This window comes from Phaenicophaeus curvirostris, chromosome 6 (assembly GCF_032191515.1).
Source record: "Phaenicophaeus curvirostris isolate KB17595 chromosome 6, BPBGC_Pcur_1.0, whole genome shotgun sequence".
Taxonomy (NCBI): Eukaryota; Metazoa; Chordata; class Aves; order Cuculiformes; family Cuculidae; genus Phaenicophaeus; species Phaenicophaeus curvirostris.
Window position 1 is genome coordinate 3820892 of NC_091397.1, and position 25962 is coordinate 3846853.

At 37.3% G+C, this 25962-nt stretch overlaps 1 protein-coding gene across 9 annotated transcripts in view; it reads right to left on the reverse strand.

The window, feature by feature from the left end:
* Positions 1-1563: 1563 nt before the first annotated feature.
* Positions 1564-25962, reverse strand: part of ADCYAP1R1 (ADCYAP receptor type I) — a 134188-nt gene continuing 109789 nt past the window's right edge. For 2 of the 9 annotated variants that reach the window (XM_069859215.1, XM_069859216.1), the window contains exons 13-18: positions 25340-25431; positions 14558-14611; positions 11282-11365; positions 5398-5527; positions 5143-5184; positions 1564-1965 (exon numbers count right to left, since the gene is read on the reverse strand). In XM_069859215.1, the coding sequence (XP_069715316.1) occupies positions 1756-1965; positions 5143-5184; positions 5398-5527; positions 11282-11365; positions 14558-14611; positions 25340-25431 (612 nt within the window). In that variant the 3' untranslated portion in view covers positions 1564-1755. Of the gene's footprint in view, positions 1966-5142; positions 5185-5397; positions 5528-11281; positions 11366-14557; positions 14612-20900; positions 20943-25339; positions 25432-25962 lie in introns of all 9 variants that reach the window. The other 7 variants (XM_069859217.1, XM_069859218.1, XM_069859219.1 and 4 more) reach the window with 7 other exon arrangements.

A 25962-nucleotide genomic window follows, 5' to 3' on the forward strand; every position in this document is an offset into this window, starting at 1 on the left:
ATTCTGAATTTCTTGGTTACCATTAGTTCCAAGTTTAACCTTCACATTTAAAATATCATTTTCATTTTTTAATATATGCATACACATACACACACATATATATTTATATATATGTATATCAGTTCATAAATCCAAAATGAAGTAAGTGTAGGATGGTCCTCAAAGCCTTTATGCACTGTATAAAGACTTTTAAGAATTGACATCATCATCATTTAATTGAAGTAGACATGTAGCAGTCATGGCTTTAGCTACAAGGCAAAGGTCAAAAGAACATTTTAGTTTCTCTCAAAGAAAAGCAATAAGACCATTGGTGGTTAAACGAACAGAATATCCAAAGAGAAGAAAACCACCAGGTGTGGAAAGTCATCCAAAGTCTTTATCTCTTCTTCCATACCATCTTATTGTTCAGTTTAGTTGTTTACCAAATGCAGATGGTGTTTACCTTCCAAGATGAACATGCCAGATCCCTTTTGTGCCTCTTGCTCTGGCAGGGAAGAGTCAACACACAGAAGTCAACTCGGTTGCAAAGGCACCATATTCTGTGTGACAGTACTTCTCAACGCCATGCCATGTTTGGACACGGATGCAGAGGGTTCAAAGTTATCTGGAGGCAAAGGCCATCCTGGAACTGACTTTTGCTCTTAAGGTGAGAGGGAGGGGACAGTTATTTTATTGTTCAAAGAATCCATCCAATCAATCAATCAATCAATCAATCAATCTATCAATCAGTCAGTCAATTCCAAAATATAGATACTGAAATATCTCAACTGCATGCCCTTTTAGAAAATTTGCAGCTTAGCTAGAACATAAACATTCTCAGAAGTGCCCCCTGATGCAGAAAAAGGTGATCCCATCTCTCTTGCTGGAGCCCCACTTACTGATGGCAGCAATACAGCTTCATATTGGCACAGTAGTTTTGTTAAATCCAATGGGTACATCTGACTAAATCCAGTCATGGATTTTCTGAAGTTCTTCCTGATTCAGCTGGTTTGATTAATCTGAGCATGTTAGCATCATCCTGACTCAAAAGAGATACGCTGCAGAAATTCACGTGCCAAAAGACAGGGACAGACTAAGATATGTTTGACCAAGGGAAAAAAAAAGAAAGACAAATATGAACGAAAATGAAAACTAATTTGAAAAAAACAATGATCATGTCCATTCACAGATTAGTATCAGTTTGGCAACCAAGGATCACAGCTGCACAGCAATCACTTGTTACTTTTGACTGACAATAGATTACTTGCAGATGCTCTGAAATGGAAATCATTGAGCGGGGGGGCTTCGCTTGTTGTTTATCTGTTAAACATTTTTCCATTAATGGCCTTGAGTACAGTTGGGTATTTACAAGTGACTGTTAAAAATATATATATACACATTTCCTTTGCTTTTTCACGGAAAGGAAAGGAAAGGAAAGGAAAGGAAAGGAAAGGAAAGGAAAGGAAAGGAAAGGAAAGGAAAGGAAAGGAAAGGAAAGGAAAGGAAAGGAAAGGAAAGGAAAGGAAAGGAAAGGAAAGGAAAGGAAAGGAAAGGAAAGGAAAGGAAAGGAAAGGAAAGGAAAGGAAAGGAAAGGAAAGGAAAGGAAAGGAAAGGAAAGGAAAGGAAAGGAAAGGAAAGGAAAGGAAAGGAAAGGAAAGGAAAGGAAAGGAAAGGAAAGGAAAGGAAAGGAACATCACCACAAAAACTATCATTTATTGTTTCTTCTTCTTCTTAAAGGGATGGGTTTTGGTTTGCTTGTAGGTTGATTTGCTTTCCTTAGCTGCTCATGTCGCTAGATTCTCCGCATTTATGCTGGACATCCGAATCTGAGAGCTGCTCTTGCTCAGAATGGAGAGTTGTGTCCCCCCGTTCACTCCGCTGCTCGCTAGAGAAGGATGACGATGTTTGAAATCCACAGCAAAATACCGGTTGACTTTCCAGCTCCTCCATTTTCTCTTTATTTCTGATTGCACCTTTAGGGAGAAACTTCAAAAGGTCATTTTTTATGTACTTAGCCGCTCGTGGACATGCTGACAAATTATCAAGTTTAGAAAAAAACCTCCACAATTTGATAGAACAATTCTTGAAACTATTACTGAACTCCTCACTTCAGCAAAACCTGAAGTGACTTCTCAGTTTCTGAGAGAGGTCCAAGCATGTAGTGGGAACAACAGCCCAAGTCTCTGTCTCTGAATTTAGATAATTCAGGATCTGACCAGAGGTTCATAGAAGACCTATTCAACACTAACTCCAACGTGGTTCTTGAGATAGCTTCTGGGAAAGAATATCCTGTTTTCATCAATGGCCAATACCAAATAGTTTACAAGGAGCCAAAGACACCAGCAACTAAAACGTACTAGACAGTAATGAAATAGCCTGTCTGCAAAGGCAGCTTATCTGTCACCTGCCATTAATGGATGCATGTCTACCAAAAACTTTGCCTCCTATCGCCTACCTGATTGCCTTCTGCGATAAAATGACTCGGCTACTGGATGAGGGAAAGGCAGTGGATGTGGTCTTCCTGGACTTCAGTAAAGCCTTTGACACAGTTTCTCACAGCATTCTGCTTAGGAAACTGTCAGCCTCTGGCCTGGACAGGCGCACACTCTCCTGGGTGGAAAACTGGTTGGATGGATGGCCCAGAGAGTGGTGGGAAATGGTGTGAAATCCAGCTGGAGGCCAGTGACAAGTGGGGTTCCCCAGGGCTCAGTGCTGGGTCCAGCCCTGTTCAATGTCTTTATCAATGACCTGGATGAAGGCATCGAGTGCACCCTTAGCAAGTTTGCAGATGACACTAAGCTGGGTCGAAGTGTCGATCTGCTGGAGGGTAGGGAGGCTCTGCAAAGGGATCTGAACAGGCTGGACCTCTGGGCTGAGTCCAATGGCATGAGGTTTAACAAGGCCAAATGCCGGGTCCTGCACTTGGGGCACAACAACCCTGTGCAGTGCTACAGACTAGGAGAAGTCTGTCTAGAAAGCTGCCTGGAGGAGAGGGACCTGGGTGTGTTGGTTGACAGTGACTGAACATGAGCCAGCAGTGGCCCAGGTGGCCAAGAAGGTCAATGGCATCTTGGCTTGGATCAGAAACGGCATGACCAGCAGGTCCAGGGAGGTTCTTCTCCCTCTGTACTCGCACTGGTGAGACCGCTCCTCGAATCCTGTGTTCAGTTCTGGGCCCCTCACCACAAGAAGGATGTTGAGGCTCTGAAGCGAGTCCAGAGAAGAGCAACAAAGCTGGTGAAAGGGCTGGAGAACAGGCCTTATAAGGAACAGCTGAGAGAGCTGGAGTTGTTTAGCCTGGAGAAGAGGAGGCTGAGTGGAGACCTCATTGCTCTCTACAACTACCTGAAAGGACGTTGTGGAGAGGAGGGTGCTGGGCTCTTCTCCCAAGGGACAGGGGACAGGACAAGAGGGAATGGCCTCAAGCTCCGCCAGGGGAGGTTTAGGCTGGACATTAGTAAAAAAAATTTCACAGAAAGGGTCATTGGGCACTGGAACAGGCTGCCCAGGGAGGTGGTTGAGTCACCTTCCCTGGAGGTGTTTAAGGCACGGGTGGACGAGGTGCTAAGGGACATGGTTTAGTGTTTGATAGGAACGGTTGGATTCCATGATCCGGTGGGTCTCTTTCAACCTGGTTATTCTATGATTCTATGATTCTAGTTTCAGATAATCTCTAAGCAGATGACAGATCTTGGATTGCTGTACAATCTATGACGTTCTGCTTTCCTTGAGCTTTTTTTGTGGGCACACACAGTGAATCACCAACAGTAAAACAATCCATAGTCAGAAGCCCAATTAGAAAATAAGCAAATTTACAGTGTTTCTCCTTTTCATTCATAACTGATTACTTGTCAATCTTGGTGGGTGTATGCAGATGTGAGTACATTTTTGCTTGAGACAGTAAGGATTTAAAATAAAATACTGTCTTAGACCAACGTTTACTCGGTCTGTTACGAATTCCTGACCATAGTTTGTAGCATATTTCTGAATAAAAAGCATAAAACCAAGGAAATATATAAAGATATTTCCAAGTAGTCTTTTCCAGTCTCCAATAAGCTGCTATGTCAAAGATGCTCTTCTTGTCTTTAACAGTGGCTGCTAGAATTTCCTAGACTAATACACTTGTCAAGGTGGATCAGCATACACCAAAATACTAAATATGATTCAACAGTACAAACACTAACTACAGGGAGGAAAAATCCAACCGGTAAACTTACATTCTCCTACTAGTACCTCTAAATTTTTATTTGTTGAAGTATTGATAGATATATATTAGCTCGAGTATGCAGGTACATTAGCTCTGTAAAAGAAAATAGTGCTTGCATCTGAAATTGTGTAATATACCAAAGGTGAATCCTTTCTTACTCTAACAAATTTAGTGGGGACACAAGACATTCTGAAAGGTAAAATCCTGCCAGAATAACATGGTCATCTTCTCAATAAAATAATATTTTCTGTTGAAATGGGCAGCACGTTGGATATTGGACTTCAGCGAACCTTTTGATGCTGTTTCCCACAACCTTCTCCCAGGCAAACTGGCAAGATGTAGATTGTGTGGGTGGTTTGCCAGTCAAGTAGAAATTAGGAAATTGGACAAAAGGCCACATTCAGAGGGTGCTGAACAGTGTTTTTTGCTCCATCTGGCAGCCTGTCATTAGTGGAAGCCTCAAGGGGTCGATACTGGACCTCACACTGTTCAACAGCTTCATAAATAATCTGTATGATGGCATTCAAAGCACCCTCACCAAGTTTGCTGATGACACCAATCTGGGTGCTGAGGTAGACATGTCACAAGGGAGAGACACATTACAGAGAGGACTGAACAGGTTGGAAGAGTGGGCTAACAACAACTGTAGGAAGTTTAACAAAGATAAATGCAAAGTTCTGCACCTAGGATAACATATCTAGGGAGCCCAGTACAGTCCCTGCCTCTGTTAGGGAGCATTAGTCTAATCCATCATCATCTCTGGCAAGACCAAAGTTTTGGTTTAATAAAAACATCACATATCCTCTTTCTTTTGCTGAGACATTGTGAAATTCAGTCTAAGGTATTAGGAAATATGGTAAATGATGAGTTACACTGAAGGATTAGAACAGCAGCTACTCCTAGAAGTACATGGATGGGGGTGGTGGTTGACGAAGGTTAAATATTAAAATTCTTACCTCCCCATTCAAGAAACAGTAGAGAACAGCAACAACAAAACCCTAGGTAAATGGGAGAGAAAAAACCAAAAAAAGCAGTTCAGATCCTTCAGTGAATACTAGAAAATATCTGGAGTTAAAATACATAAACAAACAATCCTAGTATAGAAAACATTTACATAAATGAATATACACAGTCTGAGAACTGTGCATGCAAAGTACTTATAATGAATAGAGATTTTTGTTTAACAAAAGCAGAATTCACTGTATAATCACCTGAAAAGATCCCAGTCCCAATTCAAACACTAGTCTCTCCCGCTTACTGACATTTTCAGGAGAAAAAGCAAACACCGTGTAGTGAATTCCAAACAAGGGGATAAGCAGTAGTGTGGAGCGAGCCAGTCTCCTGTTATAATAGAGTGAAAGAACTTTAATGCAGCCTTGTAATAAACAACTTGTGCTTTAATTAAAGAAGAAAACACAGAAAATATTTTGTTGCCTGCCTTTTGGGAAATACATACACTGTACAATTATACAAACAAATATACAAGATTCCCCTTTGTGCCCAAACAGTGATTTCACACACACTGTAGTTTGCTCCCATTTCTTCATACTGCTACAATAATTGCATATTAGTAATTCTTAATACTCTGTATTGTTATTTTAATTTGCATCATTATAAGTAGGAATCTTTTTCACCATGCCAAATGTGTGGAGGGTAATCTTGCTAAGGGATTCAGACTGCTACCATAACACAATAATAAACCTCTCACCCAACTGCTAAATTCCAGTGGAGTGCTTAAAATCACTTTGTGTGTGTGTGTGTGTGAATTTATTTCTTCATAGCAAAACCTCCCAAACAGTCATACAAATAAAGCTAAACCTCTCCCTGTATGTTCTTATGATGGATATTTTTCAAGGTCTTTATTTTGGACTCTTTTATACAATTAGACACCTAAGTGTAATTCCATTGTGTAGCTCATTTCCGTTATACCAGAATAAAGAAGTTTTAGAGAAAAATAAAACTCAGTAGGTATAAACAAAAGGGCTGGAAACGAATGTGTGTTCCTGCAAGCATTTGACTAGGTACAGATGAAATTTCCCAAAAGCCTGGGTCTAGCAAGACTTATGCATGATTTAGTCACTGTCACTTGCTGATGGAGAAGTGAAAAAGACCCAAGAGAAAGGAATGTTGAACTGAAAATAAGGCAAGAACTTTATTATAAACAAAGTGTCCTAAAGTTACCTCCTGGACATTTTCAAAGCAGAAAAAATATTGATATCCTTCTAGAAAGCTAAGGAGGTAGATGGAGGATAAAGGAAGCCAAAAAGTTTTAAAGATTTTTAGAAGAGCTGCATGCTTTTTAAAATTCAAAAGTTCACTCTGTTTATATCTACAGTATATGGCAGTCGTGTTTGAATTATCTTATGCATGCTCAAAAATATACCAAAAATGATGTGCTTGGCTTACTGAAAGTGAAGACTTAGATAATACCACTCAAAGGATTCTGTGAACATAGGCCGTTATATCCAATACTAAACTGGAAATGGAACATCAGTTCATTGCTGGTGCCCCTCAGTCATAATTTGTGCAGCAATTATGATAAACACATTGCAATCCTTGCATTAAATTTGTACTAAAGCCACATGATTTATTAGTCTGATGCATACCAAATGTCAAGTATTGGTGAAAGACCCCATAAAGCAGAGAGCATGGTACTTGTAAACTATCAAGCATTGACCAGAAGCTTTTTAACAAGAGAGGTAAAACTCTGGAACAGGTTGATGAAGAGCATACAGTCTCCAGCTTTGGTGACCTCTAGAAAAATTAAGCAGCCTAGTATAATGGACTAAAAGACCTTTCCAGGTCCCTTGTAGTCCTTTTTGTCTATGAACATCCAATTAGATTAATGAAAAGGAATAGAAATGTTGTGAAAAAGCCTATAGAATAATATTATCACCATTAAAAACAAAACAAAACAGAACAAAGGAATGTAAAGAACATAATTGTTTTAAACCAGCTATGGAATTAAAAAAAAAATTAAACTAATATAATAAACTGGACAAAGAAGTATCACTTTTCAAAACTCATTACCCTCTATATCCTGACTTAATGACAACAATAACAAAATGATAAATGTTATTTTGATTTAAAGGTCAGAACACAATTGCCTATTCAAATACTGTTTCTCACCAAAATCATAGATTAATTTTGATTTTGGGAAGATGAGGAGGAAGACTTTTCTGTTGTCAGTTTTCTGGAATTAATTATATCTAATTAAACATACGTCAACTTATCTGAGATGCTGTCTTCGATACTGTCATAAAAGTCAAGCAGAAAATACATGAAATGTAAGAATTAACACATTCTGAAGTTAATAGATTATTAAGATCTGTGAAAAGGAAAATAAGATTTTAATTATAAGAAAAAGGAGAGATGCTAGTGACTGTGTGGAGTATGAAGAACTGTGGTTTTTTCAAGAGCATTAGGAAGAAACAAAGCTTATAGTAACACCTATGAGACAGTTAAGTTTACTTGCAATGGTGAAATGAAGATGGTAAAGGATATAGTGAAATTCTCAGGAGTGTAACAGCCAAACATATTCATCCTCTTTTCTTTCCACATTCTTCCAGACAAGCATGAGATTCTGGGCACAGACCCAAAAGTTTTGAGGACTATGATCACTCAGTTGGGCTTAAACTGGCTGTTCAGAAAAGAGATGTTCTCCAAAGGGTCTAGCAAAAGCCTTGTTAACATTCCAACAGGTAGAGGAATAGCTCTTAATTACTTCAAGAAAAATCGAGTTGTATTTAAATTTTTGATGAGGCTGTTATCCTACTTTTTGAAGCTGTTACTTCCTTTAAAAAGTTTAAACATAAGATTTTCTGGAACAGCATGGCTATGGATGTGGCCTTTCCACAAAGCATTACTATAAAACTTCGTACATATTGATGATCTCTATTTTTCCTCAGTCCTCTATTGAACTACAGAAAGACATCCATATAGCAAATGAAATACAAAGCTGCAAGGTTGTCTAGCTTCTTTGACCAGTATTTGAAGGAACCTTATTTTTCCATTGTACATCCACATTTATTAAGGAGACTGCTGAAGCGTCTGTGGATATTACATAGGACATGACTGGGAATGAACTAGAAATGAAAATGAACATTATATTGCATTCCCTAATAGGATTTCCAGTGATTTCTACTGAATATTCCAATAAATCAGGTGAAAAAGAAAAAAAATATGCATATATTGAGCAACTATTCTATAGGAGACAAGGACCAATGGGTACTAAATGGTCTAAGTAGGTTCTTCCAGCATCTGTGAATGGAATATAATAAAGATACATGTCTAGATTCTGAACCTGCAGGCACAACTGTAAGAACTGCTGAGCTAAACATGTTATGATGCCACTTGGAACGAATGAAGGTGACTGTCAGGAAACATGGGTCCTCTACAACAGGGGACCTGAAGCTTCAGAAGCAATCATGTATGGAAATTTATACTTCCTATTCATTTTGCTGCTCTAAGAGAGAGGTGAAAATCATAGCTTAGAGCTTACTCTTCTACCAGTTCCAATTACCGCCACTGCACTGAAGATGTGTCTTGTGCCATTTCTGTGAGGACTGTAGCTGCTTCTGTTGGACTAATTGCAAAGTTGTGTAGCTCAGAAAAGCCACTGTAACTTACATAAGATTTGACAGATGACACTGTGTGCTATTAACCTAAGGATAAAATAAATATAACTTTTCCTCTAGCAAAGAGTTTGTTGCCTTGGTCTTAGAGGTTCTCTTCATCCAACTTTTTTTGAGAAAAATATCACAGACTGTCGAAAGAACCAAAAGAGCTTTAGAAGAAAGGATATGGAGTATTAAGCCTGCTTCTTCAAAGGAAGAGAATCATTCAGTTTAAATGCTGAGTGTTCAGCGAAGTGAATTTGAACAAATAGAAACTTTTGCATTGAAGACATGAGGGTCTGTGGTAGTTATGTAGAACAACATTAATCTCTCCAAGGTCTGGACATACCTAAAGTAGATATTTGTACTGAAATTTTTAACATAATGTCTCTAAAGGCAATGCAGTGAAAAATATTCTTTCAAGGTATAGTTCTTGCCTGCTATAGATGCCTCTTTAAGAGATGACTTCTATTACAAACCCCATAGGTATGCACTGAATGCATCTATTGATGCATACTTGCACTAGCTTAAAGTAATGAGGCATCTGCAATGTTCACATCTATTTTTCTTTAAATTAACACCACTCCTATCTTCCCTTTATTGTCAATGAACTGTAACAGGCATTTATGGGCAAGGACAAATCATCTGTCCCTAAGGAAGGCCTTACTACATCCTAAGTCTCTCTGTTGACTACAAAGGGAATCTGGGATGAGTTTGTCATATGCTGCACTGTAGGCTTGTAAAGTTTAGGTTAGAGGAATCCCATCTGTTTGGCTGCAACCCAATGATTAACATGTACAAAAAAGAATCACGACAGTTTTTCAAATAGAGGGATAAAGAGCAAACCATAAAGATACAGTATGTCATTAGCAATTAAATGGTTAGTATAGCTAATGTTCAATAAACACAAGTATCTATTTTATTACACGATGCTAAACCTAGTTACCATGTGACTGTCAGGAACCTCAGTAATCCCCCTGACAGATCCACGTCTTAACCAAAAGGTTGTATGAGACCTGTAGGATCACTTTTAAAGACCTCAGGTAACTCCTAAACACAGTGATTGATTACAGCTTTTTAATTTTCATGTGCATAAACCACATCTTCACACTAAGGACTTGAAAAGAGATGGAATCTTACTAAGACTTTCATATTTTAGCACCAAAAAGTAAAGTTTAATTATGCTTATTAGGGTTTACAGAGTTATCCTGGGCTGCTGTTTAGGCTGATCTCTTCTTGCCACTAACTAGATAGATGATTTTACCTTAGAGAGTTGTCAGCCTGACATCTTTCTGAAACACTGCACTTCTTTAATGTGAAATTCGTCTCTCTGCGAATTCCCCGCATGGAGTCTAACAGCATCCAGTTGTAGACTAAGTGGAGCTTTGTATTTCAAACTATCTCCTCCTAAATGTAGATTTTACTTTTACCTAACTGTTCTAAGACTTCAAGATTCTCTCAGTTTAGAGTATGGACCAGCTGACTGTTCTTCTCTTCTCTAATTTTCTATCTGCTTTTGCATAATGTCTGTCTGTTGACTGAATGTTTTGAGCACAGTCATTGGTATTAAATACCTTGAGGGGAGGTAAAACCACAGAAAAAAAATATTTTCATGTTATACATGGTTTTTTTCAAGTTAACAAACATAAAATATGCAGCTATAAGTTATAAAACTTTTATTCCTTAGTGGTGTCAAAGATAGCTAGTAGATATTCTTCAGCAAATTGTTGGACTGTTGAATCTGTGTGGCAGGACATCTCTGAGAGTGCTGGATTTGCACTCAAAAGACTGCTGGGGAATTCACGGGGAAGTTCATCAGCAAACATGCTGCATAACAGATTTCTGGTCTCACGTAAACAAATCCTGCAAGCTTATTGTACAAATAACAGAGTGAGGAGCAGTGTAAGAAAGTGGTTATTTCATGTGTCTAAATTAAATGGTACTTATTCACTTTTCTAGACACTTTATTCTCCATAGGTAAATATTTGGGAAAGACTTCTGACTAGATGCATAATATTGGATAGACTTTAACCTTTCCTCACCCCTGTATACAAACACAACTTCACTCAGTTCAATGGACATAAGTTGTTTTACACCACCTGACCACTCAATCCCACCCTGCACCTGTTGTTCTAACAAACTTCCAGCTGAAACATTTAATCTCAGTATGACCAGTGCTCACCTCTTTACTATATAATAAAGAGTAACTTTTAACATTTTCTGCATGGACACTACTCAACCCCATAAATAATATCAGTGATAAGCACATCTGTTTTGTTTTTTTTTTAAAAAATAACCTTAAAATCTTTGATCATGGTGCATCAGCAAAAGCACAGAACAACAACAAAAAAATCTACATGCAACAAGAATTAAATGAATGCTTGCTCTCTGGTTACTATTCCTTTGGTAATTATCCATTCATTTACTTGCAACATGCGTCATACATACACAGTAATGTCACAGGATTGCGTACACTTACAGGGTAATGGTTGATAGTTCTGACATCTTGCAAGAGTGCTGGTTAGCCCTCTTAGGCTTACAGTAGCATTTCTGAACGCAGCTGCTAAATATGACAAGATTAGCATTTTTTTCAGCATATTCTGAACAGGCCAAGGTAGGTCACTTTCAACACATTTCATGAGACACATCACAAAAACGGAAAGCGGACATGACAGTATGAAATTATAGCACAAACCAGCTGCTTGACCGAAGCAAAGATAAACAAAAAAAAAATAAAACACTGGCTGTCGTAGGCATTTGTGATGTGTTGATTCACAAACAAAGCAAAGATTGAACAACCTGGAGGCAGGCGGGCAGCGTTATGCATCCAAAATACACATGACCTTTGCAGGCTGGTACTTTACAGAGGGTAACAGAGCAATATATTAAATGAAAGTTGACTGCACACTAGTGGAGAAAATTAAATCGTAACATAAATTTGTAGGATGGAGATTAATCTGAGATGAATTTGAATCAGGTGTTCCTCATTTCCATGTGTAACACAGGGTAGTGTGCATCCCTTCTTTTTAGGGAAGAGATAGCAAAGCACTTCTTTGCCCAGCTTCCTTGATGCATGGGGAGGGGAGTTCAGTATGAGAACTGCACCCTGGCTAGTTGTTGAGAGGTATTGCTTATCTTTTGTCACACACACTAAGAAAGGTGTGGTTGTAAAAGCACTAGGCACATATCCTATGTACCTGGACCATGGTTTCTACATGCTGTATTCTAGAAAGTGCTCATTTGGAGAACGGGATGTTTACATTTACAACTGGGTAGAGAGAGGCCAATTCAAACCAGCTGTCCAGAAGCATAATCTGAAACAACATGTGAAGGCATTTTGAGGGATCTGGGAGACAGGGATTTTGTATCTTCAACATAAGGCTGAAAAACATGAGAACTAAAGACAGTAATCTCTTGTCGACTTTTGAGGAGAAATTTTTTGTTTTGCTTTCATCACATGGTTGTTTTGGTGGGATCCACCTTAGGGAAGGTTGGATATTTATGGTATAGAAGTCTAAGAAAACTAGACATCCTTGGTCCCTTGAAAATCAACAAAGAGAATAAGTAGTCAAGTGAAAAATACGTACTTATTGGTCAGGGTATGTCTGACCTATTTGAGGTAGCCACTTTTAGATGGAATGAACAGCATAACAACCACCACTGACCACCCTGACCAAATCTCTGTGGACTATGAAGAATATGGTTATTTTTTTAAAGCAATTGCCTACAAGGCAAAAGTCTAACTTCACATAAATCGAACTCCATGTCTGTTGCTCTGCTAATATGCACAGTCTATGATTTATGTTCACCTAGCCATAGATGGAAGATGCAGTTAATACTCTGTAAAACAGAATAAATTGAGAACAGATTAAATTTCTCCCTGCTGTCAACTCCTTTAAGCCAAGTCCATTATCTAGAGGTTTATTTTGTTTTGTTTTGTTTCCTTTTAGGTAATCAAAATCTGATAGTTGTGTTGTTATTAAAGATCCTAGGATAAGAGCTGAAAAGAATGCAGTATTGCGGCATGTACACGACCAGCAAATAGAAATAGTAATCATGTTTTAACTTGCAAAATTAATAATTGGATTATGGTAAGGAAGTAAATATGAATGTCTGTTCCTTTTACTATTTCAGCTTTATGATAAATTTTTGCACTGCCAACGCTCTTTAACGTGGCCGAGTTTTGCATTAATTGGCAGCTAAGACTGATCAAAAACAAGGAGGGAAGTTTTAGAGACAGTTCATTTTTACTGTGGCTGAGACTTTCAGAAGTGATTATGGATTATAGCAGCCTTCTAGTTCTTAGAGAGGGCCTAAAGGAAAGCTGGGGAGGGGCTCTTTATCAGGCAGTACAGGGACAGGACAAGGGGTGGGTTTTTAAGCTGGAAGAGGGGAGATTTAGATTAGGTATTAGGAAGAATTTTTTTACTGTTAGTGTGGTGAGGCACTGGAAAAGGTTGCCCTGGGAAGTTGTGGATCCCCCATCCCTGGAGGTGTTCAAGAGCACATTGTATGAGGCTGTAGGCAACCTGATGAGTAGGAGGTGTCCCTGCCTATGGAAGGGGGGTTGGCACTGAATGATCTTTACAGTCCCTTCCAACCCAAACCATTCTGTGATTCTATTCTATGATTCTATGATTTTGAGCATTTCACTCATTTTTTTTTATCATCCAATCTGAGATGTGTTTTATCAGACAGGTTTCTACCACAAGAGGGCTGCTCAGCTTGTGTTGAAAGGGCATTGTGCTTATCAAGGCATCTTATCCTGCATCACGTGAAAATGAAACCTCTAAAAATCAATAACCACTTTGAAAACTTAGTCATGTGATGTTATGAGGAACTGTTTTTTCAATTACATGCTTAATGTTGCCATGGTAATCTGGAAAAAAAATCCCCATCCCTGTCTCCTTTATTGTTTATGCCCTGTTTTAGTTGGCAGGTATTGATTTTCACTACAGTTTTTTCTAGCAAGCTGAACTAACATGACAGCACTTGATATTTACTGGAATTATTAAAAAAGACAGATTCCATTTTGAAAATAGTATCTAAGACTTAAATACTGCTCCCCATCCAATGAGGGGACATTTACACATAACAATGTAAAGGATAATTTTGCTACCACTTCACAGCAAAATATTGTAGTGCTTTTAACATTTTTTTCCTGCCATCCTATCTAATTTAGGTAGAATTATATCTCTGATGTCACATATTGTAAAGTGACTCAAAATCACAGAATTAATAGTTTTCTTCCCTTTTATGTTTCCTACAAGTTTTTTAAACTTAGTTTCATTATTTATCTGTTTGTTTATTTATATATTTATCATAAAAATAGAAGCATTTTTGGAAGGAAAGGGAGAAAGAGAGAAGAAACAGAAGAGAAACCAGAAACAAATGGGAAGGAGGAAAGAATAGCTAAATAAGAGAAAAATAACATAAATAAATATAAAATCAACATGAATTAGGGCAAGATCCTCAGATGTCTGTAGGCACACACAAAATGGAATTGGTCACATCTAGCTATATGTATCTAAGACAAATGTAAATTGAACTACCACCTTTAACTCAGTCAATCATGGAAAGAAACAAGCACTTTCAGAGGCTGAGGTGACCTGTGTAACAGAGGTGTCTAAGACATACGGGATGCTTTGTCTTACGGAGGTGCCCTGGTCTCTCAGTTTGACCATAGACGATGACTAGACTGCTTAGATTAAATACGAGACTTTAGACAGCTAAAGGCAAACAAGCTGAGTCTCACCGCATGTGTCCTGTGCATGGACTGCAGCTGCATCTGGGAGGAAGAGGGAGGGTGCTAGGGTGGAAGGGGAAAGAAAAAGTTAAACATTCCCAGGATTAAATGAGTGATATATCACGTGGCTGAAGACCATCTTGTTAGATGGAACACCTTGACATCTGGCAAGTTAATGCAAATGAGAGAGTACACAAATCTGAGCCAAGGTAGCTACAGCTAAATCCTGAATACTTTGTGGTTTTCTTAGAGGTGCTTAAGGGAAATAAAACAAACGTGTTGTTTCAGGGGAATGAAGTTGTGCTCTCTTACCAAGGCCTTATTGATCCAAAATGAAAAAGATTAGGGTTCTGGGTTTAGGTCACTAACAGCACATAGAAATGACAGGGCTTGTGGATTATCTGAATATGCTGAAGGGGAATCCTTTGGGAAGCACGATAAAGGTAAACTTTCAGTCATAAAAATTAAAACTGTGCCTCATTAAGAATCTTTGTGCACCCTGCTCAAGTAACTCTATGTAACCTCACTACAAATAGCACTGGTAACCATGTAGAAGTTGGATAATTTAATGTAGAAACAAATCAATAAAATAAAGGACTGAAAATATAGTAAAAAATTAACCAAAGTGAAAGTAGAAAGATTGTATGAGAGAGAAAGAGGAAAAAAATTAAAAATTGTGTTATACCATCTAATATTTATGCTACATGCCTACTTACCTACAGTTGATATTATTATAGATTGGGGGACTTATTTTCCTTGCTAATCAGTAGTGAAGGATTTCCTGAAGCTAGATTTGTTTCCTGGACAAAACACCAACTACATTTACAAATCCCCTGGCCTTATAGATAAGATGCAAACAGTTTGGAAAACTGAGCTTGTTCTGTGAGCAGAAAACAGACTGATTGTACAATTCCATCCTGCTACAGTGACCGTGGGCCCTGATCCACAGTGTGCAAGTAGACGCACCCATCCCCCTCATCCAGACACAGAACAAGCATGAATGCTTCCCAGCAATGCTTTTACTTAGTTCCATTTCCTCTGATTTTCAAAGTTAACTGTACAGGTGCAGACCTTTTACCTTGCTGTCCCATGTTAGCCTTGCAGTCAGTGTTGAGAAACTGACCATAAGGTGAGATTTATCTGACTTATTTAAACACCCTGTATAGAATAAAGTGCATCAAGGATTTTTATTCTCAGGACTGGGTAGATCTCTACTGACTGTGGAAGGAGCCAAGCATGATTATCTTATCGAATCAGGTGAATCCCATGCGGTCTTGCTCAAAGTATAGCTATTGTCTTCTCTATTAAAGAAAAGGCAATTTTGTTTCCCTATTCTTCAACAGAAAACAATTCAAAAATCTTATTCTAGTTGCCTCTTGCCAAAGTCTTAGTCTTGTTACCTGTAGCTCTATTTTTCACTGCACACACCACCAAGCAAAAAAACCCTTTTCCCTGGCTCTTTAAGGGGTCTGAGGTATTCCAGGATCATCTTCTGACACCTGTGAATCATCTGAATACAAACTGGAAAAAGAGACAAAGCATGAGGCGAGTGCACCCTTGTGCAGAACCCATTAAATTTAGTTGACTTTAATAGCTGGTAATATTCTTTCATCTGACTTTTCTTGGTCTCTGCCTCATTTAGGGTTCCTGAATTGGTTCAATATGTGAGGAATGAGCTTTTTTTCTCGTCTTCGTTCTGAGTAGATGTGTCTTGCCCAGCTAAGGGGATTGCTTTTTTAAATTTTTTTTTAGTAGTAGTGATTTGGAGAAACATAAATATTTGCACTTCTAGTGTCTCTGTACTTGTAAAGTCAACTAATTTCAAGCTGCAAACTAGGATGTAGGTAAGAAACCTCCCAAAGGTCTTTATGGATTTCAAAGCTCCTACACTATAGAGAACTTTCAATGTCCCCTATACACTTGACATCGGCACACTTCTAATTCCAGTAAAGTTAGATTTTATATGTTGTAACTGAAAATTAGTGTGGTAATTACAACAATAATTTGACACAGAAACAGTATGTCTATGAGGAAACCACTATCATACCTCCAGAGGCTGAAGTTGAATTGTTTCTTGTAAATCAGAGCTGTGGCTGAAAATTAATCTTTAACAAATCTGAATCTGAATGAGAAATTTTTGCCAGTAATTCTGGCCTTCACACAGAAGTAAGGTAACAAAAAATAATGGTCAAAGAGAGCCAAAAAATCATCTCTACACTGTTCATTCTTGGCTCTTCTACCTTCTAACATACAAAGATGAAGAAAACCATCAGAGAATAATGAAGAGACAAAACTTAACGTTTAGCTGTGCTTTAGAGAAGAAAGCTGGTAATAGAAAGCAGAGTACTTCCATAAGAAACAGTCTTCAAATGAACCATAACTTCTAGATTACATATCTAGATCCTTCCTCTGTATTAACTCTGGACATCCTTTCTTAAGGCTATGGGCAACCTGATCTAGTGGAAGGTGTCCCTGCTCATGGCAAGGAGGTGGAACTGGATGATCTTTAAGGTCCTTTCCAACCCAAAGTATTCTATGCTTCTACAAATCTATCATTATTCTTACTACTTCCAAAGCATAGACTAATGTCATGCATTTTGGAATAATTCTGATGAAGGTGCAGCAATGTAACTGTAGTGTATAAGACAATAGTACATTTAGTGAGAAAAATGTACCACACCAAATGAGATTCTTAAATGTTTTTGAATACAGGTTTACTATTTGGAATGAAAATTATGTCCAAATCCAGACATAAAAATCTAAGAATGTGATTAGCTCAATGTCCTCAAAGCAAACAAACGAGTACTTATTGTCACAATCTGACACAAGAAGTGGATTTTTGAGCATTAGAAACAGGTCTTAGGACTGTCAGCCAGCAGAGCTCAGCATCAGTTTAGCTACATTGGGTTTAAACAATCTTCATTGAGACTTAATTCAATATTAAGCCATGGTAACCTGGTTGCCTTTGAGAGTGTACTTGTACTATCCAAGCAAGGAAGAATTTGTTCCTGGGTAATTAACCAATTACCCAGTTTGCAACACACAGTTCCTTCTATGCATATGGCTAGTTATGATAGTCTCATGAGAAGTGCACCTGCCCAGATTAAAAAACCTGCACTGTGACAGCACCATCTTTGTTGCTCCTTCCATACCTGCAGCTCTAAGTACATGCTTAAAATACATCTTAATAATTCTTCAGATGTAAAACTAAAACCACTTGAAGCATGTTAGTTGCTGATGTGCGACACAAGAAATCAATGGCAAGTAGAAGCAGAGACACTGAGGGGAAATTAAACTCTTTTCGTTCTGATGTGACAGGGGCAAAAACAAGAATGGAAGCAAAAAGTAAATGGACGACCATGGATGCTGGTGTGCATCAAGCTTTGATGTAAGTTGAAAGCACGTCCGAGATCAGAGATGTCAGAATTATTCCCCATTGTCTGCAGTCTTGCAACAACTGCTGCATGACCAGTTGCTTCAACTTCACGTTTATTTTACACTAAACAATCAATTAAAAAAAGCAAAAGTGCAAGCTAATTTGAGGAAATTTAAAATTCCAGACCTATCCTTTTCAATTTAACAATGCATTCAAAACAACAGACTTAGCTATGAGCAATGCTAGAAGAGATGGGAAAACAAGCAAGAATGGTCTAATTTGGATACTCCCACATTAACTCTTAATCTGAATTTTCTGAAAAATTATCTGAATCTCCAAAACCATTATCTTTCCCAGTAAGCAAGCTACTCTGATAAAGGATGCAACACTGCACTGAATTCCATGGTTAATTAGTAAGGATGTGTGGACACTAGATGTCCTCAGTCCTGCTGATCTCTATGACAAGAGTAGTTTATCAATGCTGATCAAAATTAAGTTACTCACTTTGATAGAATGTAGTGACTTCAGAAACACTTTGGAGGCCTGAACCCCATTTTCGTTAGGAAGGCTACCAAATGTTTGCTAATAAGGAAACTTGAATGTGTAGCAAAAGTAATAATATTACAGGGAATTTAGATAAGTGTAGTCACTTCCACAGTAAAGGAAAAAGGTTTATATTGTGCACATTGCTAAAGTATTTGTGGACATTTAAAAAGCAATGCTGGTATAACGTTACATATATATTGCATTTTACACAGTACAAGTATAGACAAGGATCTGTATTTACACAAGTTTGCAAGCACAGATGCAAACACTGGCTTGAGCCTTCAGGTGTTGTAAGTGCTGCTTCATATCAGACATAGCAATCAGGCCACTATGTTTTAAGTACTGGCTTTGAAAGACATTAAGGTCTGAAATATCCAGATAGACGCTACTAACTTTTCCATGGGAATTCATAAAACACTATTTAGCTGGTTTTTGTGCTTAAGATTCCACAGAAACAGGGCTGTAGGGTTAACAGAACTGCTGAGAGTGCATCAAGCTTTGTATTACTGTTTCTTCTTAAATAATTGAAAGGAACATTTTGATCAAGAGGACCACACTGCTGAGTATAACATGGCAGTATTCTCTCCCTCACTAACCTGCATACATCCTTGATCTTTCTTGAGAAGGATCATCTACTAGTGGCTTTTCTTTTAATGCACACACTTTTCCTCTTTATAACTTGTAACAGACTGGGAAAAAAAATCTGTGCTTTGGTAGTTTAGGACACAATCTTTTTCTCTAAGGCTGCCACGGTGCTTGGAGTCAAGTGGAAATTTCAAGTCACCATTAGAGAATTGTTAAGCATGAAACTTAGGCAGATTTCAAAGAAATCATCTAGTTTATCAGCCGCATAAATCAGTCTTGTACCCCTTCCTCTTTTCTATATCCATTGAAACCATAGATTTGCCCATAAAAAATACCTTACAGCAATGTGCACAAATAATGTTTAAACACAAAATTATCCTATTTTTAATTACTACTTCAAAATAGAAAGAAACAGGAACCAATCTCCATCATACAGATATCATCTGCGCAGGCAAAGGCTCAGTGGACTTCCACTAACCACCTTCTAAGGATTTCAAAATAACAGAAGCAGAGAACATTTTAGCACGTCATTAATCACACTTGATCTTGTAACCACAAGAAACAAGTTTTGTGATGAATCATTTGAAAATCAGAGCCTGTCAAATCTACAGTAAAGTGCTTGTATATCATTGGAAATCAATAGAAATTCCTTGGAAAATATTGGTTTTTCTCTTCTGGAATATCCCTTTGGCCAGTGGCCCAAGAAATAACAAAACCACTTTCAAGGTGGACATGGTTTTGGGTCTGATCTCATCATCATTGTAAGAATGTAAAAGACGCATACTAGATGAAATGCAGCATTCAGTTTAGGAAGCTAGATTTGACAACCACAGATGTATATTCATGTTCCCCTACCAGGCACAGGCACCGTGGGTAATTTTTAGTAGTCCCCTTTGTGCATCATACCCTCAGCTGTTCAACAGGGATAACAAGTCACAGGAACACTACAAACACAGTAAATATTCTGTGCTGTTTGATTTTATACTTGTTGAGATCACAGCAAATGTATAGATATATAATCAAAGCAGACTAGGGTTTTCAATAACTTTATCTGAAAATAAATAAATTCCTGTGTAATTATATTCTTACTAACTATGGTACATAGCCTACATTAAATTACATTCCTAAGGAGTATGCAATTTTTTTTCCAATCCCTACCTGAAAACATTTGGCACAAATTACCATCCCTGCTTCCCACACAAAACCCCAAATTAGAAACAAAAAAGCCCCTAAAACCAACACCCACAATAATAATTTGTCTTGGGAAATGTAAATGAAAAGTATAGTAGTTGTGAATGAAAATATTTTCATTAGAACATTAAATAAATCCATCAAGAATTATTTTCAATCAAAGCAGCAAACTCCTAATTTCCAACTACTTTTGACAAATGAGAACTAGATCCTTGCTGATCATGCACTGACACTAAATGGTCATTGTCTATGTCTTCCATTGTATTTTCTTGTGATAGAAAAGAATTTACCCAGGGACATGGGTTCCTTTCATTGCTGGGTTAGTGGGCATTCCAGCATTCAACTGATAGTACCTGGGGTTAAAAAATTAAAGTGCCATGCTAAAGAACCATAAATGAAAGAACCATTCATTAAACATCTGCCATTTGCTTCTCAAAAATGAGACTTTTGGCACAAAGACGCTGTTGATAATTATTAATGCTGGCATTTTGAGCACTTGCAGCAAGACAAAGCGGTAGCAGAATGAATCACTGAGTGCCCAATGACTTTGTAGGTGAACTGTAGAGGAGTGTTGCTTACCAAAACATTTGTGTTACAGCATTGCTTCTCCTGCCCTAACCCTCAAGGTTGCACCATATTTAAAATCATACCTACCTATGATATATGCCATGTTTCTCCTTTCTTTCCAGCAAGATGCTGAGGAATGACGTAGACCTGAATTAGCTAGATATTATGTGGGGTTTATTTTCTTTTCATTGAGTTCAACGTGTGATACAAAATTTATGAAGAATCTGTTAAAGCAAAAGCAGAAACAAGCTTCCCCCTCCCAAATTATACTATTAATGATAAACTGGAAATAAAAATAAAATTAAAAAAGAAGCTTTGTCAGTTATGTGTGTTTGATTTTTGAACATGAATGAATAATCGAAGACTTGATGGAAATGTGTGGGCCTTTTTAATCTTAAAGGTTAGTCCACCATGCATCTACATCATGCACACCTACTTAATTACTGTAGTAGTTTATAGTAGTGATACTGTTAGATGATCTTCTGTCTGTAATGACTCTTTCAGCAACACAACAATGCTCATGTAAATAACAGCATGAGTTTAGTTCTGTGTATGCATTTCTATTGGAATATGGGGTTTTTTTGGAGGGTGAATACACTCGATCACAACACCTTGATCAAAACTAGGTTGCCTCAAAGCAAATACTGACATACCATGTTACATACTATCAGTTGGGTTTCTCATGGGAAAAACAATAAGGCCTTCTCATATCCATTTGCCATCTGTTTGCTAAAATTCCATACAAGGGTCTGGTGTGTGAAAATCCATCCAAATAATGGTGTGACACACTGTGTGCTGAATCAGCCATATTAAGGTTAGCATATGGTGGAACAGCACCCTAAATAATCAACTGCCACTTTGAAATATTTACAAACTGTGTAATTAGCGATTGCTAAAAACCAGGCAGTGCTTTCAGTTTGGAAGCATGTTATGTAAAATCTAACTGGATTGAATATACAGGTATAAATACAAGACATTTTAATTTGTACTATAAATTTGAGTATGTCGTGTCCATGACCCTGGCACATTGCAATTGTTTATGCAATTCTTTCACCAGATAGAGCGAAAAAACTTGTCTGAACTACGCAGATAATTGCCTTAATTACTTTAAGACTGTAATTTATATTACTTTATGCTTCCTCAACACTTGAGAATCTCAGAACTTCTCACTTAGTTAACTATCTATTGCATTTACATTACTGGACTTGCTTTGGTTTGATGCTTAATTTTGTGGAATTATTCAGGACTGATACAGGTTAACTGAAACCAAACACAGCTAAAGAAACAAAGTTATGACTTTCTATGCCTTTGACAGTTGACTTGTCATATCAAAAAGTAAAGATTATGATGGCTACTGGGAGGAAGTTTAAAAACTGCCTAAAGCTGTCAAAAAATCAAACAAAAAGGAATAATATAATTAAAATCATTATTAAAGAAAGTGGCTTTAATTTCCTTTATAATTCCCACCTCAGCTGCTTAGATAATTTTGATGAACTTAAGTTTCCAATCACTTCAGCTATAAGGAGGAGTTTCTATCTAAAACATCAGTAAAAGAAGGATGGAGTTATTGTTCTCTCAGAATCTGACATGTTTTGAGCCGTTGAGTCTGAAATAGGTTCAGCAGCATGCAGGCAGCTTTGAGTAAATAAAAATCGATCAGGCAGGAGACTGGTAATGAATGACTGAATATACAAGTCAATAAAATGGAAGTTTACAATCATTAAAGCATTTATCTGCTGCAGAAAGTTCTTAGGAATTAGCTACAAGAGTCCAAGTTCCTGTGTGCCTAAAGGCAAGGGCTATTGCATATGACGATCATCAGGCTATTTAGAGAGAAAAATTGTATTTTTTAATGGGAATAAAGAATTTGTTATCATGCTGTAAATTACACAAATTATTGTTCGACTTTTTAAAAGCAAGTCTTACAATCTCTAGTGTTTGCACTAATTAAGCATTAGTTCCCCAGTAGTGCACTCTTCTGCTGTGTTCCTGTCATAGCTTGCAGTGGGGATTTTTAATAATGAGTGCACAGTGGTAATGATATATAATTAATCTTTGAATTCAAGCACATCCCTGAGGTTTTTAGGGCCAAACACAGGCTTCGATGATTTGTAGAACCATATAATAGTGTCTATGAAATAGAACTGGATGTAGATTTTCCTAAAATAAAATAACAATTGTAAGGGCCTGAAAATAAACACATAACATAGATACAAGAAATTAGTAAATCCTACACAAAATCAAGAAAAAATTTTGGGGGGACCTTTTCTTTCTTTTTTGGTGATGGAAGACTTAGCTTAAAGGCTTATTCCAAAGAGTGGAAGGTAGATATTAGAGCAAATCTCAATTACTGATGGAGATATTGTGTGATACTACCTTCAGAAACAGGATGAACATCCTTCCTCAACCACAGCTGACCTGTCTCATGTACTAAAGGCAAAGTACTTAAATATGATGTGTAATAAGGATCTGAATGGAGAATTTGGTCTGATGGAATGACATTTAATAGTTTGAAGCAGGGAAATATGACATGGAAAATGTTTAATACGGACCACAGACTAAATGTCACAGAGGTCTCAATATGGTGACATAACCATGGTATGATCTGTTGTTTTTCTTCATTATAACAGTTCTCTTTTTACAGGATCTGTGTGCACAGTATTGAATATGCTTGGTGTAAATCTGCATAGACTTATTCATTTCATTTCTTTTTACAATCTCTGTGTGACTTCTGTTGTTGAATCTGTTTGGATAAACAACACTCCACTTCATAACACATACATAAATGCAAGATCAATTTATACACAACCATTTATAAAGTTGCAAAAAAATATGAAAAATAATGGCAGCGAATGAAACAGAAAATATGATGTATTTTTCTTGGTTTTGGTGGGTAACTATACACATAGGAAAAAAATCAGTGAAACTCAGTCACCATATTGATAAAAAATGAGAAGGATGTTTTATAATCTATTTAAATCACTGGAGTCTATGGCATGCTTTGCTTCATATGTGAGAGATATGCACCAGACACCAAACATGCACATAGCAGGTCATAGTCACACCAGGTCTGCAGATCTTGGGTGCTAGTTACAATCTAATTTTCAGTAGACAATTTCCCATCATCACTTAGATGGAAAGTCTTCATGCAAGCTGTGGGACAAACCATGCATAAAGTTAACCTATTCACTACACTTTCCTGAATTTTAATTCTGAGATAATTCCACCTGCAGAATGAATTTAAAGCATTGTTTTTGTTTAGAGAAAGTTTCAAGGACACTGCTTTCAGTAAGTGGATGTCTGACTAGAGACATGAAAAAGTGATGCATAAATTATTAGCATTTCAGGTAAATGTAAACAAGACAAAGAAGAGAAGAAAAGCAGGCAGCTGCAGAACATATTTTTCCCCGAAAATTATCATTTAGTGAGATGACATCATTATACTATGAGTGTGGTTGCTTAGGGTGAAACTAATCACTGGATATTCTTTTTTTAAAGAACTAAAAATAAGGTTTTCCTACTTTATCCTGATATCTTTTTTAATCCAGTGCTAAATCTAATTATCTTACCTATGTTTATGAGTGCTTGAAATAACTGCAGCTCAGAAAAATATGTGAAGCAAATGTGCATGGTGTTTAGACTGAAAAGCCAAGAAAACACCAAATGTTATGCTGCATATAATACTTTCTCAAAATGGTTCTATAGTTGTTATATAGTAAATGACTGCATGCATTTAACATGGGAATGACAACTATCTCAAATGGTCAATCTCTGCTCTCTAACGAAGTGGAAACTAGCAAAAAAAATGATGCTGACTATAAAAAAATTGGAATCACAAGAAAATATTCAAAACTTCTAAGTTGTTTTGCAAGGAGGTGTTCAAGGCCAGGTTGGAGGGGGCTTTGGGCAGCCTGATCTAGTGGGACACATCCCTGCTCATTGCAGGGGGCTTGGAACTTGATGATCTTTAAGGTCCCTTGCAACCCAAGCTATTCGATGATTCTATAATTTTTAAGCAATTCTAACTGAGGGGGCAGAACTTGTTTAACTTAGGTTGAATTCATTCAAAGTTATCAGAAATATGAACACAGACAACTTTACGAGATCTTTCCTACATTAAGATTCAGTCTTAAGTTGATGAAAACTTCACCATATCTAACTGCTTTCAATGAAACTGGATCATGTTCTTGGAACTTATGAAGCACAGCAGACTGTCCCATGCATATAATAATATTTATGCTTGGTCAGTATGTTAATTTCCAGACATTGACCTGTAAATAAGTTTTAGAGGTTTTCAATCTTGTATTTATGCTTTTATTATTTAAAGAAAAATGAATGCTGGCATAAAATGAACTTTAGTGGCTTTTGGATTAAAAGAAAAGTCAAAATCAACCAAAGCACTTCAATAGGTCCTGTGACTATTTTTGAAAATGAGATTAATTCAGCTGAAGTACCTTTTTCACTTTGTCTTTTTTCCTATGTGTATATTAGAAATTTAAATTGATTTCTGCTTTATTTGTACTTACAAGTAAATGCTGGATTCATTGCCTCCAATATCAGGTGACTGGAGTTTCTGCACAAGTATCACAATTATGCCAATAAAAAGCACAAAGTTTATCTAGGCAAAAAAAAAAAGAAAGTAAAAAATAATTATAATGATATATTACCTAAAAGGAGAAGCACCCAGCCTGATGAAAATAGCTACAAGTAGATAGTTACCTCTGAGCTGTTTGTCTGAATTCCCACAAGAGTAATTGAAGACCTGGCCATGCTGTCAGTGGAGTATGGAGAACAGCTTAGCATGCCCAGAACTAGACACCTAAGTATGATAAGCCAACAGCTCTTTGTGTGCTGCTAACAATACTGTTTAGGGGCTCAATTTAATTTTGCTGCTGAAGAAGCCCAATACCATTTTAAAATTCCTGTATTCTTTTGGGGCACCTCTGGAGCCTGAACAGGGTACTTTAGAACTTCTCAGTCATCCATACACAGGTATGTAGCATCATCTGAGTCAAATCCAAGACCACTATCAACTAAACAGAGCTTTAAATACCTTGCTGATAATTGAACAACTTCCACAATGTCTACAATACTATTATAAATATAAAGGTAATATTAGACAGATAAATATTGATGTGAAAGGAATTCC